The sequence below is a fragment of the Pogona vitticeps genome, chromosome 3 (genome assembly GCF_051106095.1).
Source record: "Pogona vitticeps strain Pit_001003342236 chromosome 3, PviZW2.1, whole genome shotgun sequence".
In the NCBI taxonomy this organism is placed as follows: domain Eukaryota; kingdom Metazoa; phylum Chordata; class Lepidosauria; order Squamata; family Agamidae; genus Pogona; species Pogona vitticeps.
Window position 1 is genome coordinate 64,445,754 of NC_135785.1, and position 22,395 is coordinate 64,468,148.

The 22,395-nt window shown below is 38.6% G+C and overlaps 1 protein-coding gene across 4 annotated transcripts in view; it reads left to right on the top strand.

The window, feature by feature from the left end:
• ATRNL1 (attractin like 1) overlaps window positions 1-22,395 on the top strand; it is a 695,100-nt gene that overhangs the window by 117,011 nt on the left and 555,694 nt on the right. For all 4 annotated transcript variants that reach the window (XM_020779948.3, XM_078389598.1, XM_072995506.2 and 1 more), the window contains exons 11-13: window positions 7,278-7,362; window positions 10,142-10,350; window positions 16,860-16,978. In XM_020779948.3, the coding sequence (XP_020635607.2) occupies window positions 7,278-7,362; window positions 10,142-10,350; window positions 16,860-16,978 (413 nt within the window). The remainder of the gene's footprint in view (window positions 1-7,277; window positions 7,363-10,141; window positions 10,351-16,859; window positions 16,979-22,395) is intronic.

The following is a 22,395-nucleotide window of genomic DNA, read 5'->3' on the forward strand; positions in this document are numbered from 1 at the left end:
TGGCTTGTAATAGATGCTGTGCCCCTCTCTGGAACAAAGGAAGTTTGCTATCATTTATCCATGCTTTTGAAACCTCTAGGATTCAGTATTAAAACCTCTCACTTTATTGGGAGGGAGGCTTTCATTCAAGCTTCAGCTACTTCAGAATTTTGCTGGTTGTTTCTTGGTAGCAGCATGGAGGATGAAACATACTCATCCCCCCCCCACAAAAAAACCCCCTCAAAAAATGACATTAGCTAATGTTTAGCCTCTAATCTAGTTTGTTTGTTTATTTATTTATTTAGTATTTATTTAATTAAAATATTTTTATCTCACCTTTCTCCCCAAAAGGTCCAAGGTGACATTAGTTTATGGTATGTTAAAGCCCTTTATAATGTGGGGCTTAGATGCTTCAGGGATTGCCCCTCTCTATATGGATTTAGGTATTTGTTATGGATTGTATCTAGTACTGGCTTTCTAATAGTAGAAAGTGCTTTGTTTTCCACAAATCAAGGCACCCATGTTTTTGTCATTGTACTCCTCCAGCTCTTCTGGAATGTTGGAGGAATCTTTAGGGCAAAATAAATTTAGTCCAAAAATCTGTACTAAGAAGGGACTTGTATAAGTTTGAAAATTAGGGGCAGAAATCTGATGTTCCTTCCATGCACATACAGTAACCCATTGCAGGAGTGACTGTACAATTTCTAAGCTTGTACAAAGAGGTATTAATAAACACCTTTATGTGAAATTGCCGGAACTGTCCAGCTGCTCATGCACATTGTGTGAGCAAGAAAGAACAAATGGGACTTCGCCTCAAGTGACCCATCCTGTGCTAGCTGGAGCATGTTCAGTGAAAGACATGGACACAACATGATACAAGCCTGTGATTGTAGGCTTGGCTTCATGTGTGGTGGGACCTGCTTCAGAGTATGGCCTTTGTCACAAATGAGATTGAAATTCTGGAATGTTCTCCCCAGTGAGGTTCTAAGATATTTACAAAAATTGTTTTAAACTTGTTTTAAAACATTTAATTGTTTAAAAAATCGCTTTTATTGCTGTAGTCCACTTTGAGGTCTATAGGACAGAATATAAATGTAATATATACAATATTAGCCCATGTGCTTGAAATATCGAAAATAGACTATTGCAATGTTCTCTTTCTACATGGGGCTGCCCTTGAAGGCAGTTTGGAAGCTGCAGCAGGTGCAGAACACTGCGGCCAGATTGGTCTTTGAAGCATTTATGACTCTGTAACTCTTATCCTGGCTTGTCTGCACTGGCTGCATGTTTGCTTCCAGGCCAAGTTCAAGATGGTTATGCAAACTGTAAAAGCCCATAATTGTTTAGAACCTTATTACCTGGCTGAGTGCCTTTCTCTCAAAACATCTACGTGTTCTACCTGCGCCTCTCATATTGGGAGGTGGCAGATGGCCACCCCGAGGGAGGCCTGGGAAATTAGCCACTCAAAACCTGGCCTTCTCTGTGGTGACCGCTTCAGTTTGGAACTCCCTCCCACCAGAGGTGTGACTAGCCCCATCCCTGTTGGGTTTTAGGAGGCAACTGAAGAGCAGATTGTTTTTTCAAGACTTGCAATAGTTTGCCTCCGAAAAAGTAATCTTATGTATCCTTTCTGCCACCAGCCTGCCATTAATTTTCACTTTTGTTTATTGTGTTGTTGTTTATGACTTTGTATCCTTCTGTTAGCCACACAGAGTAGTACCTTGCTTACTAGTTGGGCAGGATATAAATGTAAACAAACAAACACAAATAAACAAACAAACAGGATAAGAGCTAGAATTTTTACAACGTTTTGCTGTAATGTACTTGATTCCCTGCTTTGGTACAAACTCATGAAGAAAATAACTGTTCTTTGAGAAGTTGTTTGTGGTAGTATAGGTAATGTAAGTTAGACTGCTGAATTGTACTTTGCTTAATATAAATTCAGTTGCTAACACACTTGTATTGAAGTAAATGCAGTATAGTTTTCCTCTGCTGGAAGAAAAAAAAACTTTGATCAAATGGTCCTTTTCTTAACAACTTTATTTTTGCTTGTAATTAACAGTTTCCTTTTGTTACTGTCAAATTAAAACAGTCAGAGCTGTTTTAAGAGCAATATTCCCACAAAATGCCTACAAATAGTGCTTGCTAATAAGAGAAAAAAAATGCAGGTGGCTACTACTGCTTTAAACCAAAATATCAGTTACTATAAATGAACTATTAACATGCTTTCTCCCAAAATGTGATGTAACAACTGCCGTGAAATACACTTCATGTATCTGTGAATACTTCAAAGTCATAAATATAACTCTGGTGCACTCCTACCAGCAGTTAATTGTGCAGGTTTCTAATTGGTTTATCTAGCTGTTTGTTTTTAATGGTATTTGGAGGAGAATTGGATGTTATATGTAGGCTGTGGTATAGATAGTATACCTGTAGTTAAAATTTATTGTATGCTATTTCAAACAGGCTGGGCTTTATGTTTTGCTGAGAAAAGGCTCTTTTTATGATCAGAATAAAGACGGAGATTTATTTGACATTGAATAAACTGGAAAAGAAGTTTCCCATTTTTGTGCCAAACCTCCATGTTTTATTTGTTGTCTTGCCATCCAGAGTCCTGAAGCAAAAAGCAAACAAAGAGATATTTTAAGTCCATGATGAGTTATGTTACCAGACTGTACTCGGGCACAGAGCTACTGGAAGTAATTTTTATTTTCAGTGAAACTCAATTATCTAGAGTGTAATATATGCATCTCTTATGGTTCTGTTCCAGCACAACTCCTGTAAAAATAGCTTTTATAATTAACTTGGATTTCTGAAAAACTGGATGTGTGAGATTGCGGTATACATGCTAAAATATTTAGGGCTGTGCACTGGATTTGGGTAAATTCTGACATGTGGTGAACTGATTGGGACCAGTATGTATGAGGTTTGGATTGAAGCAGAATTTCCAGATTTGATTTTGGGACAAAGAGAAGCAAATTTACAAACTGATTGATATCCTGAGCACAGCTGGGTTCAGATGAGGCACAATTCATGCCAGACTTTTCTGTCTGAAAAAAGGAAGCTTTGCAGGTGCCAGATGCATACATTGTGATGGTAGCTGTCTCACATTTGGCAAGTTTACTTTCCTCTTTAGATCCTGTCATGTTTCCAAATATAATGTACATTGGTGTAAAAACAAATCAGTTACAGCTTTTGTTTTTGTTTTTCCAGGGCATGTCAATGGGAGCCTTATAAATTGAGGTAAATCTGGGGCAGAAATCAAACAGGATACAGCACAACTCACTCTGAACCAATATAGAATATATGATAATTGGTTTTCAAATCAGATTGAGGGACTAGTGCACAGCCTTAAATACCAAACAAAGCATTGTGTAGTTATACCTTTTGCATTTTATAAATGTTCATCCAGTTTGCTTTAGGCAAGGCCAAGATGAAATAGGTTACAGAAAGACTAATCAGATTTCATCCTCTATTAAGTGTATATCTGCTTTAAAACAGCTACATGGTGTGGATGAATATGTGCGTCATAGAAAAGCTCTGCTCAGAATTTTTAACATCGAACAAAACTATATTTCAAACACAGAGCTCTGCTTAATGTTTAGCAGTTATTGAGAAGGCTAGGAAAGATAAGAAGAAAGGCTATTTGCAACATGTTTCTTTTTCTTTCTATAGTCTATTGAAAAGGCCTGCCAGTTTGACAAATAACACGAGCAAGCAGGGAATTATTATATCTGGAGGCTGTGAGGATTCCTTATCTTAAGCTTGGCTTTTAATAATGATTTTTATGGGTTTTCTTCAGTGCTAAAACTCATCTCATGCCTCTCCAACCAACAATATGGACAAAGCCCCTGAACTGACCCACCTTTTTCAAATGGAAATGAGCAATGTGTATGGCTTTTATTTGCAGATACCCCCCCTTCCCCATGGTCACTATACACATAGATCTTCCTGTGTGCTCTACTAAGGCTTCTGAAACACCCACTGAATTATAGGGACTTGAGGACACTTAAATTTATAGCATAATTGAAAGATCTTGCTGGGAAGCTGCTGTTATAAAATACTTCTGCCTTGTGTAGTTCACATGAAAAAATGTTCTTGAAATAGAAATTGAATTAATAATTGTTCATCACTTTTATTTTCCAATAAATAACATCACTCTCCATCTACGGCTGTTATAATCTAAATAACTAGAAGTATATCTGGTGCTGCTAGGCCCTGGGACATGTGGAACACACAACATTTTAAATATACTATCCCCTTTGTTCTAGCACTTGTGATAAGTACCTATATTATGTCAGGCTGTGATTGGAGATGACTCCACTCTAATGTGTTTTCTAAAATGCTCTTTTGAAGTATTGCTTTTTGAGGGGCAAACATTCTTTAGGCTTCTTAAACAGCTTGGCTCACCAACAAGAAAGTACTGGAATTTAGAACCAAACTAGCAAGTTTTCGGATTTCGTGAAGGTCTGGGTATGGCTTTTGGATCAGTCATTTCCAGCCAAAATACAATTCATGGTTTCTATCTGCAGGGTCATAACATGGTTTTAGGATATAATACTGAGTCTCAAAGCATGAATGCTGATGCTGAGGGGCTAATCATGCTTCTTGCCAGAGGCTATGTCTGCCTGGTCACAGTGTGCAGCAGTCAAATACATTTCAAGAACATTCTGGTCCCTCTGAGGAGAGTCATGGCTCAGTGGTAGAACGTATGCCTTCTATGCAAAAGATCTCAAGTTCAATTCCTAGAATTTATAGTTAAAACAGCTCAGGGTTTGACAAGAGCAAGATACCAAAAATGTTTTGAACAGAAACAGAAATTTGTATTGGGACAGATTCATCACTGTAAATGAGCATTTTACATAGGGAAAATTTTCATAGGATTTAGGGATTTTAGATCTCTCTCCAGTATGGCACAGCAGTATCTTATCTTTAGTGAATCATTATTGTTAAGGTTCTTTGACTCCAAAGTGGAAGCTCTTTGATTATCTCTCATGGTAGTATGCCCAAGATTTCTCTCTCTCTCTCTCTCTCTCTCTGAGAGATGCAGACTGAGATAATACAGATGCCAACCATTTTGGCATTAGGTATTACAGTGCATGGTGGTATCTTTGTTGTAGATGTTGAAACGTCCTGAATTGATATTGGCTTAGAGTTACCCGTGTTGGTTATTGGAATTTTCCAGACCATCTTTCTATGTCTATTTGAGAATTTGTTGATATTTTAGTATTTCAGACATAAATACCATATCCAGGATCTCTTATGAGATTTCCATTAGAATATGCTTCCTGAAAGGTATCTTTACAGAAGCTCCATGTCAGGAGTTGCCCAAAGTTCTTTTCTTTGGTATGTTGTCAGGGGGAATTCTTTTAAATTGTGATTAAATCACAATACAAATAACTATTCCAAAAGAGAATACCCATTTTACTCCCCCAGAAGACCAGTTCTTTGCTTTTTGCAATCTTAAAGCATATTTTTCAGAGAGCTGGAATGTAGACTTGATCATGTGTATTACTTCTTGTCTCCATACAGTGCAGTTGCAGATACTTCCAGTATTTATCTAGTAGGCTGAACATTTATTTATTTATTTATTTATTTATTTATTTATTTATTTATTTATTTATTTATTTATTTATTTATTTATTTATTTATTTATTTCATTTATTCATTCATTTATTCATTCATCCATTCAATTTGTATCTCACTCCCATTAGTGTCACAGCACTACTCTGGGCGCGTTACAAGTCATAAAATAGAAAACACAAATGAAAATAGAAATATTAAAGCTGATAGCAATAACCCTGAAAAAAGAAAGAAAGAAAACCAAATGGCTCTGACTAATCTCAGAGCAGATGGAGGAAAGGAGGTGAGAGGAGAGGAGGAAGGGAGAGGGGGAAAAAGGAGGAGCAAGATGGTCAGCTGGGATTGGTGTGGAAAGCCTCCTTAAAAAGAAATGTCTTTAATTGCTTCTTAAAAGTCCACAGGGAGGAGGCTAGGTGGAGCTCCTCTGGAAGCTGGTTCCATAAAGTTGGAGCCACTGAAAAGAAGGCCCTACCTCTTGTAGAGGATTTATTTCTCTCTTGGGGTGGCCACCCAGGGGAGCCTCGACTGGGATCCAAAGGTTAAGGGGAGATAGAAAGGGGATATAGAAAGATTAACCTAAATAATATAAACCTTTAGAACCTGTGAATTTGAGACCCCAATCCAAGGACTCTTCAGCCTATTTACAATTTTTAAAAAAACGGTTATGCGAACACATTATCACATAATATAGAACCATAATTCATGTCCCAGAATAAGTTATTTAACACATTTTGAGTTGTGACTGTCATGAGATAAGAAGGTTTTTTCCCCCTTAGAAGACATTTTTACAATTAAAAAATTGATTTGAAATCTGGTTTAAATAATTCTGGGTTTTAATTTTTTTAAAATGATTTTTTGAAACATCCCATATAATTTGATTTTCTGTTTGTGCATTAGAACAGGAATGGGCAGCTTCTTCAGCTGAGGGGAGCAGCAGCTGGAGGCTGGACCCACTTGAGCATTATGCCAGTGCCACCCCATTCTACATTTTGGCTAGTTATTCCGTACAATATAATGTCAGAGATCCACCAAAGATCTTTCTACTGATGTTTTGGAGACATGTCCTAGAGATGCTTTTTTACTCACAGAGCTCTTTGGCAGACCTCCTTTTTTGGTGATTTGAAAGTTGAGGTGCAATTGCTTCAGAGTCAGCATGCAGCTTGGTGTGTGACCTGCATTTCTTCCTGGCCTCTCCAGTGCTAACAGCTCTAAAGGCTGTCCAGCAGGCAAGCTTAGACGTGTTTCTTCCTGAGCAGCTTTTGCCTTTTAGTTCTCAAGGTATCCACCAAGTGTTTTAATTTCAGAGACTCTCCTCCTTCACTCTTCTGTCCAAAACTTTGAATGAAATACAACATTTGCTTTAGTTCACTTTATGTTTTAGTTCTAACCTGTTACTATAGTAAATATAGCCGTCTTTCTGTATTATTATCATACTTCAGTACTGAAGTGATGTTGTTAACTATGAATGCTTTAGCTGAGAAGTTATGAAGCTATGCTTTCAGTCAGAAAATCCTGAAGTCAATAACAGGAAGTTGTATTGTTGTGTCTTATATTATTAGCCCCTGAGAAATGGAATTTTCCCCTCAACCTAATTTTTAGTAGGATGTAAACGGATTTTTTAAAACTCTGTGGTTGTCATAGTTTATGCTAAAGTGCAATATATTCTCTTGAATCTTAATAACAAGAAATTGTATTCTTTTATATTCTTTTTCTAGCTTGTGATGAGTGGAAAATTCTTCCTAAGCCTAATCTTCATCAAGATGTGAACAGATTTGGCCACTCTGCAATTGTCAGCAATGGGTAAACACATATTTCTAAAAGCGTGATATAGATGGGTGCATGTGTATGCACATATATGTGTGTACATACTTGAAGATATAGTATCTACAGCTATTTATTCCTGTGAGCTTATGAAAGTCAGCTGGTGTTTTGAAATTCAACTAGAGACCTCACTTCATATTTTTATTCAACTATGAAGCCCACCAGCTGAATTTTTGGGCATTTCACTATTACATAGCTCTGACACTCACTGCATTGTTATGAAAATTATAAAGTTTAGTAGTTAACAGAATTTGTGGATCTGATGCTGTATTCTGCATCAGCATTTTAAAAAATAACACTTAAAATTAAGATGTGATTCACAATATATTTGGTGACTATTGGGTTCAATCAGAATTGTTTGCTATATTACTGTTCAAGAAAATGACAAAACAACAGTGATGTGCATAATTAGCATACATAAAAATGTTGGGCACTACTTAAAAATTGTACCACTGAAATACTACAAAGTAAAGAAAAAAGCAAAAGAAAAGTGTGCTGCTTATATACCAACTCATAGCACTTAGAGCACTCCCTGGGCAGTTTACAGTTTAATTATACAGGCTACACATTGCCCCCTACACAAGCTGGGTACTCAATTACCTGACCTTGGAATGATGGAAGGCTGAGTCAGCCTTGAGCTGGCTACCTGTATCCATTAGGATTGAACTCAGGTCATGACCAGAGTCTTCACTGCAGTTCTATTTAGAGCACATTACCAGAGTCTCCACTGCACCACAAGGCTCCATCCATCCCCAAGCTTAGAATTTGGTTGTTTTTGAAATACTGCATTTGTGTTATTTGTTACATTAAATTGCATCATAATGAATGCATTAGAAATGTAACATTCAAACATTATTTGGGAGGTTGTGTTTTTACAAAAATACAGTTAAAGATAGAAAACTGCCTCCCCCAAATGTCCCAGATCCTCTCAAATGCCCTCCAAATGTTTTAAAATGACAAGCAAATGTTACTAATTGCATCAAAAAGGCAATGATGCCACAGCTTGTTAAATGATTTCTTAAAGGTAATGTTGCTATTTTAAAAATGCAGTATGTCACAGGTAATATTATTATGCAAAATATGTTGCTTACGAAGTCTGATTCTGGAGACAGGAGGAGAGTAGCATGGTTTCATTTCAAATTATGTTTTACTTGATTGATTTGATTTAGCTTGTGAGACACTCAGCAGCTTCATTATTGTGTAAAGTCTCTGCTAACAAGGTTGAATTAGTCCTTTCATGCTTTGAAATAATTATAGCCAGTTATCAATCACTACCATGAAAAGAACAAACTCGGTATAATGTATGTCAAAACCATGAATGAATGTCATTTAAAGTCAGGAATAACTTCAGAAAGAGATGTTTGCCTACTACAATGTAAGAGGTAAATAGTCACTTGGACAGGCAGCATCCTCTTCTTTCAGTGTCTAAACCCAGCATGCCTCTCTTTGCACTTATACATGGAGAGCTCTTCAAACAGCTCTAGCCTAGGCAATACAAATTCTTCTGGTAGTGATGCATTCCAGCTCTGTATAGTACTCTGAAATCATTGACCTACATTGAAAAGAAACAGGGTGAGGCTGAGTTCACGTGAAAAAAGTAAAATGGTTATCACACCCATTCTTAGCACTGCTGCCCATTTTGTTTGGAAGAGCACGTTGTCTTGTATAATCAGATGAGACATACACAATACCAGGAATAATGTTTTGGACTACTAATTGTAAATTTAAAAAAAAACCCGTGCATCATACATTTCCTGTTATGTAAAAGCAGTAGAGGAACATGTAGACAAATGTTTCTGTTACATATCTGACTCTACATCCGTATCTCTGTAGTGCAAATCGTATTGATGTTTGCATAAAGTTCATGTAACTTACCATGGCTAGTTACAGCTAATTGGGGAGATGCTAGAGCATGTTTTGGTCATGTGCCTGGTCACACATCCAATTGCACAACTGAGATAAACTACAGCACCTTGTCAATTAACTGCAAATTATGCAAACAGCAATAGCCTATATATGTCTATATCTTTATATCTTTATTTATTTAGCAGGTAAGCCTCAAAACCTCAAAATTATAGTCTTGTTGCTTTAAACAAAAGCTCTAATATTGCATCATTGAAACATTAAAGCAATGTTGACAATAATATTGGCTTATTACATGATGAAGGAATTGTCACTCTCGAATTGGCCTTCTCAGCCACACTAGATGCTGTTCCCTCTATTTAGAGCACATTACCATAGTTCTCGAGCCTGAAGAATGCCTACAAGGACATGATGAATGAAATCGAGGTGGACCTTGCTTATGCAACAGGAATGGGGTCTTAGGCAATGATAGATTTCTGCTAATTAAAGGCTTCCTTTTATTATTTTAGATGTGCCTGGCTCATACAAAGTTGCATGCAACATGAAATCACAAAAGGAAGCCTTCAACCATCAATTGCTGATGACCTCATTTCCATTGTGCAGACAGATCCTATCTAACAGGATTTCTTCCTCTATGCGATAAAGTAAAATAAATTCTGTTCATTCTAATTGTAAAGCGAGATGTAAAGTAACTGGGACTTCAGAGTGCCTTAACTCTGGCAGAATCTTGTGGGGTCATGAAGTTAGCTCTTGCAGCCAACTGAATTTAAGAGCAGTAATTGAATGTAGAGAATATATATGTAACATAAAAGGAAGGTGGTAAGTCAGAACTACCACTTTGAGTGGTGTGTATCTCTTGTTTAAAATCATAACATTATTTCATTTTACTCAATAGGTCTATGTATATATTTGGAGGTTTTTCAAGCATTCTGCTGAATGACATTCTTGTGTACAAACCTCCTAACTGTGAAGCATTTAGAGATGAAGAGCTTTGTAAAACAGCTGGACCAGGGTTGAGATGCTTATGGAACAAAAATCACTGTGTATCATGGGAATCAGGACATGCTAATAACATTCTCAGGGCAAAGTGTCCCAGGAAATCAGGTAAGTGGATCCTCACAGCAGCAATACTACAGTAAATATGTTAAACTGAATACATGTGTGGGAGGATTGTCCTGTCCCGTAAATGCATTCAGCAGAAGGTGTAAGACTGTCTGGGCCAAGCTTTGTACACAAGGTCAGCTTACACTGGTAGACTTCCTTGAACATCTGCTGAATGCATGCTTAATATATATATGCAGGCTACTTTCAATAATATATGCCCATGCAAGGTACTTGTAACAATATGTTTCCTTTTTTCCGTAAAGGTATTTGTTTGGTCCCTAAAACAAACAATGCAAAATGCAGCAAAATCAGGATAGTCAATGATACTTTGATAATGAGAACTGATGGTTGGATTTGACTGATTATCATATACAGTGGTGCCCCGCATAGCGACGATAATCCGTGCAGCCAAAATCGTCGCTATAAGGATTAATCACTATGCGAAATAAAAAAAGCCCATAGGAATGCGTTTAATGCATTCCTATGGGCAAAAAAACTCACCTTAATGTGAAAATCCTCCATACGGCCACTATTTTCTCTGCCCAGTAAGTGAGGAATCCGGGCAAAAACACAGCGGGTGGCCATTTTGCCATCTTCTCCACTCCAGCCCCTCCCCCTCCCCACCTCACAGCTGATTGGTGCTGGTCTTAGAAGCTTCCCCAGGCTTGCCCAGCAGGTAAACAGGCAGTGGAAATGCACTGGGGAAGCATCTGAAACCTGCGCTTTGCCAGGGAGGGTGGGTGTGGGTGTGGGTGTGGGTGTGGCAGGGGCAGGCCTGCCACCCCCACCCCCCAGAGCCCCCTCATGCCCCCCCACAGCAAAGCGGGGCTTTCAGAGGTGCATTTTCACTGCTGAAAAAGCCCCAGGAGGCTTCTGAAAGTGGTGCTTTGCCGGGGTGGGCGTGGGTGGGGGTGTGGCAGGGGCAGGCCTGCCACCCCCACCCTCACCCCGAGCCCCCCCTTGCACCACTTTCAGAAGCCTTCTGGGGCTTTTTCAGCAGTGAAAATGCACCTCTGAAAGCCCCGCTTTGCCACGGGGGGCCATGAGGGGTGCGTGCCTGCCCCTGCCACACTCCCACCCACATCCACCCTGGCAAAGCGCAGGTTTCAGAGGCTTCCCCAGTGCATTTCCACTGCCTGTTTACCTGCTGGGGAAGCTTCTAAGACCAGCGCCGATCAGCTGTGAGGTGGGGAGGGGGAGAGGCTGGAGCGGAGAAGATGGCTCCCGGCTCTTTTCTGGGACGGATTCCTCGCAAGAAGATCGCGCGCCCCGCCGATCAGCTGTGCAAAAACGGGGGCGTTTGCGACGATCGCTTCCATCCCTCATCGCAAACGCCCCGTTTTCACACAGCTGATCGATGAGCCTTTGTGAAGATCGCGCGGCCCCGCCGATCAACTGTGCGAAAATGGGGTGTTTGCGATGATGGGGGAAAGCCACCATCGCAAAGTGATTTTTCCCCATAGGGAACATTGCAATGCGATCGTAAAATCTTCATCACTATGCGGATTCGTCGTTAAACGGGGCGCCCGTTAAGTGAGTCACCACTGTATTTCATCCAGTTTTCTTCAGTATTTTAATAAGCCAGGTGCCCCTTGGCCACTCTGTCTGAGATTCCAATAGCTGATGGGAGTCCACTTACTTTCCTTATTCTCTGGTTTCCTTGACATGAGGAGTGGTAAGTGTACGGCAGTCTCAGTGGAGATCATAGTGGGGAGAAGTGAGTTGAGGAGGCTTTCATCTCCATCCAACCATGAGTGATGTTTCATTTTCAGTTCATAGAGAACAGAGCTTTGAGTCCAAAGTGGTACTCTGTACAACAAGGCTATCTGTAGCATCCCAAATGTAGCATCCTGTACCTCCTAGCTGTCGCTAAGCATTGGGAGCCTATGGCTGGAGTGTATGTTTTGTGCTGTAAAGTCAGAACCAACTTAAAGGTAAAGGTTCCTACTGACAATTTTTGTCCAGTCGTGTTCGACTCTAGGGGGCGGTGCTCATCCCGGTTTCCAAGCCACAGAGCCAGCGCTTGTCCGAAGACAATCTTCCCTTCTGTGGTCACATGGCCAGTGTGACTTAGACACGGAACGCTGTTACCTTCCCACCGAGGTGGTCCCTATTTATCTACTCGCATTTTCATGCTTTCGAACCACTAGATTGGTGGGAGCTGGGACAAGCGACGGGCACTCACTCCGTCACATGGATTTGATCTTACAGCTGAAGATCTACAGTCCTTACAGCACAGAGGCTTCTGTGGTTTAACCCGCAGCGCCACCACGTCCCTTACAGCAATGCTAATAGAGTTTTGAAGATAAGTGAGATATTAAGGAGTGGTTTTACCAGTTCTACTCCCACAGTGAATCTCCATGACCAGATGGGCATTTGAACCCTATTCTTCAGAGTCCCAGTCCATCACTCTGTCTACTAAGCCACACTGGGAATGTATGGCTAGAGAGAGGAACAGAATATGGAAGTTGCAGAAGAGAAAAAGAAACTGAGATTGTGGAACACCTTGCATGAGCAGAAGAGCCAGGAATCTTTTTGGAACCAAGCCATTTAAAGTATAGGATCCTGCATTGTTTTAAAACTGGGTAGAATAAAATGATTTTTTTCCTTCTTCTTTGGAGTTTTTATATATGCCGCTTAGAGTGGTCCTAATCCGACCAGATAGGCGGGATATTAAATAAATAAATAAATAAATAAATAAATAAATAAATAAATAAATAAATAAATAAATAAATAAATAAATAAATAAATACAACAAATCTAGATCATTTATGGTGCTTCTAAATCTGAAAATAAGTGCTTGCCTGAAGTAGTGGTTTTTCTTTTTTTTAAATGTCAACAATTTTAACTCTTTTGTACAGGATTATTAATCATCCCTTTCTGAAAAATAATGATTTACAGAAACTAGGAAAGCAGGTTTTCCAAACAAAACAGTGTATGGCATATAACTGGTTCAAGCAGTGGTATTTTTTAGAGGAAGGAGGTATTTGTTGGAATGAGAAATTGTAAGGGCTTTTCATGAGAAGATAGTTGAATGAGGAGAAAAACATTTCTTTAGAAAAGCTCACAAATAAAATGAAAAGAGATGAGATCTGAATTGTGGACCAAAGGGTGAAGTGAAATGAAAAGTCTTTCCAAAGTGTAAGAGTAAAAAAAAAGGGATACAGAAAGGCACATAGAAAGGCGATCAGGGCCTTTGTGATAAGAGGAAGAGCTTGAAATGGATATGTCAAGAAATGGCAATATAATAATGGGTTTCAAATATAGGAAAGAGTATGATGAGAAAATTGAAGCAAGAGAAAATGGTAGGAGTTGAATTTTGCCATAAAATTTGTTCAGGCAAGTGACTTCCCTCCTCACCCACCTCTGTTAACCACTTTGGAATGTTTCACATTTTGTGCCATAGCTTTGCTTAGTAAAGGATGTAAACAGTTTTTTTCACTCAGCAGATGCTAAATCAGTGATAAATCAATTTTCTCTATAAACACTTTATTTTGTTCTCCTTCAACCCAAGTCAGTCTCCTTTTCAATAGTGAATCAAACTCTAATATTTATTTTTTCATAGACCATCTACTGATGACGACGATGATGATTTTTAGCATTGTTTTGCTGCTGCTGTATTCATTCCTACAATGGGTACTCTTAAGCCCATTGGCTCCAAAGTCACCTTTTTCTATTCTAAGAGGAGTTATTTTTCACTAGCAGATTGTCGGAAGTCCTGCTTCTTTGTATAGTGTAGGATATGTGTAGGATGAGATCTATGATGAACTTTTAACACTTTCTTCATTGCATCTGATGAAATGTCAGAGTACATTTTCTGTTTCCTCCAGTTTCATGGTACAGCTGATACTGAAGAGAGGTTACAATTAACATATTTAACTCACTCTCCTCTAACTGTGTTAAGACTGGAGCAATCATAAACCTATTGATCTTGATTACATTCAGCACCAGAGCTGAATCCTCAATACCCACATTTAGCAAATGGCTAGCATATTTGATTTAACTGAGTAATTTCTCACTCATCTAGCTTTGGATTTGAGGTGACTGACTGAGCAGTGAAACTCTGTTATCTCTGATCTCTTTAGAGTCTCTTGTAAGAGCTCGTTCCACAAAATAGAAACAAGGGAGAGGAGAGAATGAGACTAGTTGCATTGTGTGCAGATTCTCTTGAATATGTATTATTGGCTGAAATCCTGTTTCTTAGCATAGAAAGTGACACTGAATCTGTGGGAATTTGATGAGTTAACTCCTCTTTAATTTCCATTGATTCCATTGCTACTCTGGTAGCAACATTATGATAAATTAATGGACTTACTCTAGTCAGGCCAATACAAGTTGTGGCTTACTTTAGTGTAATAAGTCACAGTTAAAGTAGGCCTATTTGAATCACACTATAGTACACTAAGGATTTAAACTGTGTTCTAAAATTGTACCTTTCTGTTGCTGAAAGCTTACATACTGGTGTTCCACCCTCTTTTAAACAAAGAAATTGATTGGCTAAAATTTTAATCAGCTTTATTCATACCTCTAAGGATAATCAGTGTATAGTATTGGAAAATAAAGACAACCCACTACTTGGACTCGATTTGAAAACAGATCAACAGATAAAATTCCTTATGTTGTCTGCTTTGTTATTCTGTTGAGCTTCACAACACTTGTGTAAATTGCTGCTGCCTTTAAATAGGTGTCCTCTAAATGTGCTTCATAAAGAGGCATATTAATCTATAATATAAGAGAAAAGGCTGTTCTAGTCCTTTGCCCTCCAGAATAAATTGCCCTCCCACCCCAGAATAAAGAGGTGAGATGCAGGTGATGACCCCAGCTGGTGAAATATCAAGCCCCCCACAGGCCTGCCCCCACTCTTTGGCAGCCCTCAGCCTGGTGGGGCCCCCAGTCCATCCTTCCTCCCAGCACTGTAACCTCATGATCTGCAGTACCTCAAGGTCAGATGTGCTATCATTTCCATTATGTTCCATGGGCATTCACCGATCCTAGTTTCTTCCACATTACTCGCTGTGTGACCTGAACAAATAACTCATCAACCACAACATGTAACAAAAAATAACCCTATGCCAGTGTGGGACAGGTGAAAAATCCCTGCGACCACCTTGCCAATTCTGGTAGCGGGTCAAAAATTCCTATCCGGCCCCCAATAGGGTGACCAGTCAGTCTCACACTGGTTTAAAGGGAGGGTGGTTGGGGTGAAAGCCTCAGAAAAGAGGCTGAGCATGTGGGGAAGTGCCTCTTTAAGGATGCTCCCCCTCCCCCCCGGGTAAAGAATGCGAGGAGCTCCGCTCAGCTACGCTCAGCTACAAGCGTCAGCGGAGCCAACGTTAGTACCAGAATTACATTATAAATGACTTATGCACCAGAGTGCTTTATCTGTTCACAAGTTTTAGAGGTGTCATTGTGTTTTTTTTGGGAGGGGGTTGCTGTATGTATATGTTAGAAAAACTAGATATTCTGATTACAAATTAATAATCAATTTATTCAAATATAGGGTTTATGATCAGAAAATAAAAGATGTGTAAAAACAAAGGCACGGAGACCTGATAATCTGCAGTGTTCTGGCTGTTTTGTTGACTAGCTTTTACAATCCATTTGTATACCCCAAACTTAAAACAGTATTTATGTGGTGTGTAATAAAGCTTTGAACCATGATGCTGGTAGAAGGGGACCCCTTCGAGGTCATACTGACCTTTCATTTATCCTGCAAGTTATTGATAAGTTCAATAGTACACCCAGTACTTGCATATCTTACTTCTGCCATTTCTTACTTTCCATAGTTGTAGTTTTAGAATAGATAGTCATGTTAGTCTGTGCTAGCATGTCAGGGAAAAACAAATAAAAAATAAAAAAATAAGGAAGACAAAAAACATGAGGCACCTTAAAGACTAACTGCTATATTTTTGTGTGAGCTTTCGTGGACAAGCCAACTCTGTACTGCAGCTAAAACTGTGCTCACGACCTGGGGTTCAAATCCCAGGTAGCTGGCTCAAGGGTGACTCAGCCTTCCATCCTTCCGAGGTCGGTAAAATGAGTACCCAGCTTTCTGGGGGTGGGGCAATGTGTAGCCTGTATAATTAAAATTGTAAACCGCCCGGAGAGTGCTTGTAGCGCTATGGGGCGGTATATAAGTCCAATAAATAAATAAATAATAAATAAACATCTTATTTTCCAGGCCTACTGTTATGCTAAAAAATTGGGCCCTGGTGCTTTCAGTTTTGCGTCAGGAAGATTGGGTTGGGGGAACAGGTCTAAGGCTAGAAATGGCTCATGGCAAGTGTTATGAACTCATGATGAAATATAAAATATAATGCTGTTAATGTGTTTAGCTTTATGATAAGAAATTTTAATCTTGGAGCGAAGGTCATACTTATGATGGCTAACAGCTGGATATTGTTTCCAGCAGATGCTAAAAAATAAAAAATAAAAATGGATGAATTAAAAATATGACAGCTTTTCTCTCTTATCTTTATGCTTTGCTTTGTCTTTCATTTGTGTTATAGCTGCAGCAGATGACAGATGTTACAGATACGCAGACTGTGCCAGCTGTACTGCCAATACAAATGGTTGTCAATGGTGTGATGACAAGAAGTGCATTTCAGCAAATAGCAACTGCAGTGTGGTGAGTATTTATGAGTATGTGGATGTTTCATTAATGACAGTGCTTTGTAACTATTAGCTTGCTCTTTGGTGCTGTCAAATGTAAATGTGCCATTATAATCAGATGTTTGAAATACACACTAAATTATCTTAATAAATTAATTGCAAAAAAACTCTATTATCATTGGAAAGAAAAAATAATGAAGTTCATACAACCACCTTTCTCCCAATTTCCCTCCCCAATCAGGCAGATAGCATAACCTTTGATGAGATTTGTATGGATAGCTCAGTGAATTAGGTATCTGGCTGTTGAGCCAGAGACTGGGGGTTCAATTCCCCACTGTGCATCCCAGAAGAGCCAGCCTATGTGGCCTTGGGAAAGCTGCACAGTCCCAGGATGCCCTCAAAAGAAGGGAATGGTAAACCACTTCTGAATATTCTTTACATAGGAAACCCTAGGGTCACCATATGTCAGAACTGACTGAACAGCAGAATTATTGTTATTAAAGTTCTTTAGAAAGGAAACAAGGCTGTTGTGCTGCCTTCTTTGCCACTTCACCCTGCATTTTCTTTAGAGCCCCTTCTAACACTGCTTGGTTATCACACAGTGTAAGGATTCAGCATCAAATATTCAGGATTAGAGATGGATAATTAACTACAAAACAAATCACCAAATTCATTCAAAAATTGCTAATTCATTGATTTGTATTCATATGAATCCAAGGCCTAAATTATACACACACAAAAAGATCTCTGTAATTTTGGTGTCTCTTGGTGCTTGGGGGGAGCCTTCCTGGGGAGGTCCTCCTTGTTGGGTGTATAACTCGGATGTCTGAAACCCAAACTTCACCAAACTTGCAGGGCTTGTAGAGGAGAATCATGGGAAGTTTCCCTGCTTGAGGGGCCACTTTATAGGGTTGTAAATTAAAAAATGAATTGACAAATTTATTCATTGATTCATCAGAAAAAAATCATAAATTTGTAATTTGTGAGTTATTGACCTTGATGAATCAAAATGAATCAGAATTTTTCTGATTCGTGCCCACCTCTACGCAGGATCTTGAGCTCTTTCTGAACAGCATAATAAAAGTTAATAATTATTCCAGTTCATCCCAAAGCATAATTCATTGCAAAGATATCCAGAAGTATCAATATATGTGTGCTGATTCTTACACTTCAAGCATTAAGTATGAGACTGAGTACTGAGAGTAGAAATTTCGTTTCAAAATAAGAAATTTGGGGGTAGGTATAGTTACATTTATGTTCGATTTTCCTCTCTTGTGAACATAAGGTTGCCACCTTCCTTCTCCCCTTTATCCTCACAATAAACCTTTGAGATAGGATTGTGACTGCCTTAAGGCCACTCAGTGAATTTCAGATTTTCCAAGTTCCAGTTCATTTCACTTGCACTAACCCTAACCAATACTAGCATGAAAGAATGGCTCCAGATTTTATTACAATAAGGACCTATTGATATGCTAATTTTAATGCATCTACTCTAGGTACAACTAAATGTACATCCAACCCATAGTTATGAAAACAGTGCTGCTGATAATACTCCCATATTGCAAATTTTCTTGTGAAGCTGAAGTCTTCATTGTCCTTTCCCTTAAAGCAAGTGTCAGATAATTTAGCATTCCCTTTACCATTTTACTGAACTAATGCTACGAAAAATACCAGCTACTTAACAAATTTCATGATTAGCTTAAAGTAAAAAAAAGTACATTCTCGCAAACATGATTGCTCTTATTGTAATTTTTATTTAGATATTTTTTCCTTGCTTTGTATATTTTGTGTTGAACATGAGGTGGAGATTTTTACTACCGTTTTATTTTTCTACTCTCGAAAAGAAAATTCACTCTCCCCCCCCCCCTTCTAACCACCCTGATACATGTTCCCTTGAGAAGAAACATGGAGATTATTATCAAAAGTGATTGACTTTACTTACGTGTTATCGGTGGCAGACAGTAGTGCTTTTGACAGGAGAGTAAAATTACTTGCGATAAGGCAAATCCTTAGAAGCACATCAGAATGCTGTGGGTGTTTTTATAGATGTGATAAACATTTCTCTTTAAAAGCAAACAAATATTAGGAAAAGCTATATGCGTGCTTCAGTTTTCAAGAAAAAGATTCCAAATACCAGCTTACATGATTTTTCACATGTGACGCTTAGAAAAGTGATGGAAAAAATCTGGATAGGAAATGAACAAGGGAAAGAACTAAAGCAGGAATATTACACTACAAGTATATATCATATAAGGCCTGTTAGGCAAGGACAGCTGGATAATGAACAGAAATTATACTTGGGACTTGTCCCACATCATATATTATCTTTATTGGGAAAGCAATGGAGCTGAAATTCTCAGCAGGTCAGGAATGCAGAAATGCAGGAAACATTGTCAAAATGTAAAGTGTGTTCAAGCACACCCTTCTCAATCATTCTTCTCTGTAGCCTCCTGTTCTGCAGTCATAGGCTTGAATCCATTCTGTCACCTTTACATTAGACATGGTTCACACAAATCTCCTGCAAGTTTTGCTGTCTCTTTGCATGAGATGTCGCTGACCACGACGAGTGTGTTACTCTCTTGCTCAATACTCAAAAGAAGGAAGGACTGGATAGAAACCTCAGTTATTCTGCCAATATGTTAAAGAAATACAAATAATGTTTGGATGGCCCAAATCCTGTTGCTTAGCATAATTGATCAAACTAAAGTAGGCCACTGAATCAATGGGGATTTGGTGAGTCAACTCCTCCAGAAGTTCTGTTAATTCAAATGGATCTACTTTAACTGCAACTTAGCATGGTAAAATAAGTCATAGCTAGAGTAGGCCCATTTGAATCAATGGAACTTACAGAGGAACTGTCTCACCAGATTCATGTTGGTTCAGTGAGTCTAGTGTGATTTACTATGCTAAGCAACATGATTTTGGACAGTACATTATTATTTGGTCATTTGCCAATTTTATTCATTTTTCCTGCACAAAAATGGAAATACAGGTGAGTTTTCTACACCTGCAATACTGTTCTTTATATTCTTGTTTTAATTGTTGCCATTTTCCTGATGGATTCATACAGCCCAAAGCAATGTCAAGCCAATGTTATTTTTATGAATAAGAAGTTAAAAGACAGACAGACAGACAGACAGACAGACAGACAGACAGACAGACAGACAGACAGACAGACAGACAGATGTCCAATAAAATATTGCTAGATAATAGAAAATTTAAAAAGATACAAGATATGTACAATATAATAGTTTCTTTGTCCCATACTCAACTTTATGGTGCCTTTGAGTGTTGTTTTTGGTAACTTTATTTGGGCAGGTGAAATAAAAAACATTATGCAATTGGTGCAGATTTTTTGTCATTAAATTGTATATTCTGCATTTTCAGTATTTATTTGAAGAATTTTCAGTTAGAAAAAAAAGCTATAAACTTTAGACAAAAGGCCTTCTCGGCAGCTGCCCCCAGACTATGGAACACCATCCCAATTGAGATTTGTCTGGCGCCGACGCTGATGACATTTCAGCACCAGGTCAAAACCTTCCTGTTAGAGAAGGCTATTAATTGAAATAATATCAACTATGGGTCCTGATGGCAATTTTTAGAGTATATATTTTATTTGTATTTTAATTGTTTTATTTTTTAATTGTATTTTAATTGTTGTAAGCCGCTCAGAGACCTTTGGGTATGTGGGCGGCATATAAGTTAAATAAATAAATAAATAAATAAATAAATAAATAAATAAATAAATAAATAAATAAATAAATAAATAAAAGTAATGTGAGATGAAATAACTTGTATAAGATGACCAGGCGGAAAGGTAGCTGTTTAAGAATCTTAGCTTATCAAAGAACTTTTTAATAAGCAAACAAAAACATTCACAGCAACTTAAGCAGAAAAAAAGTTGTCATTTGTAATGTTGATAAGAAGCAGGGGAGTGCTTAAAATATCTGGAAACTGGCACAAACAAAACAAACCTTGAACTACTTTAATCAGTTGGGCCATTATATATGCTTGTCTAGCTCTTGAGGGAATTAACTAATGAACATACTGAGCAATTATTTTTGATAAGTCATGGAGAACAGTGAAGGCACCAGAGAATTTGAAGGAGGGAAAAACCCAAATATGATTTCAGCCCTATCAAACTGAAAATATAAGAGAAGTCACTGCCATGTAACTCTGGCTGAAGTTTACTAAACCAGTGTTGTGTCCAGACAGAATCTTCTTTTATGGCTAGCTTAAGTAACATAGAGTTATGAGAGGAAAGTACTCTAAGATCATCAACTACAGTAATAGCTCTCATTATCGACACTTGATCGACACTTGTACAGTGGTGCCTCGCACAACGAGTGCACCGTTTAACGATGAATCTGCATAGCGATCTATTTTTTTAGATCGCTAATGCGATCACATTGCGATGTTTTAATGGGCAAAACATTGCATTGGGATGATTGGTAAGCGCTTACCGATCTTCGCATTGCGATGTTCCTAAAACAGCTGATCAGCGGTTCCAAAATGGCTGCCGGGTGCCCAAAATGGCCACCACAACCATTTTCACATGGTTTCCTTGCTTACCGAGGGCGCGAAAATGGAGGCGCTATGGAGGAACTTCACTGAACGGTGAGTTTGGGCCCCATAGCAACGCATTAAACAAAGTTTAATGAGTTCCTATGGTTTTTTTTGTTCCGTTTAGCGATGTTTCCACATAGCGACGATTAATCCGGAATGGATTAATGTTGCTATGCGGGGCACCACTGTATTTTTATCTATTTACTAGTCCTGCTATTACCTAACACTGCTATATTGACTGCCTGCAAACAACACGGGTGATTGACTTTTTCTACCTAGTATAGCAACTGAAACTATGTCCAGAACTGTTAATATGGAGTCTGCCTAGAGAGTGCCTTATATTTATCTACCCAGGAGCCATGAGTTTCAGATAGGCTTCAATTTCCACCTGCTTCTTACATTTACTACAATACAAGATGGAAACTTCCTTTGCTTCTTTGTTCTCGGCCAACCCAGTGGCTATTTCATGTTGCAATCCAGCATAAGCAGCATGTCACTGTGTTTAAATATCCACTCTTCCATAACTGGAACAGAATTGGGACATAAAGACTTTACCTCTGTTTTTACTCTGCTGTTTTAATTTGGGTGCTCCTCTTTTCCCATTACTCTTCCTCTGTGTTCTTGCCCTTGACTGCCTCCAGGCCTCCAATGCCTTCCATATTCAACTTCACCACTTCAAGTGGAACATATTTATCAATAATAGTATTTATTAAACTCAAGCTTACTTGCAGAACAGGAACATTAATAACAAGTAAAGAACCCCACTTTTTAAAAAACCTCATATTATACCCAGTCTCCTTACTTTTCCTCCCCCTGTCCTTGTCAAACCATCCTTTATTCTTCAAGAACCTGGAAAGCCTGCTTGAG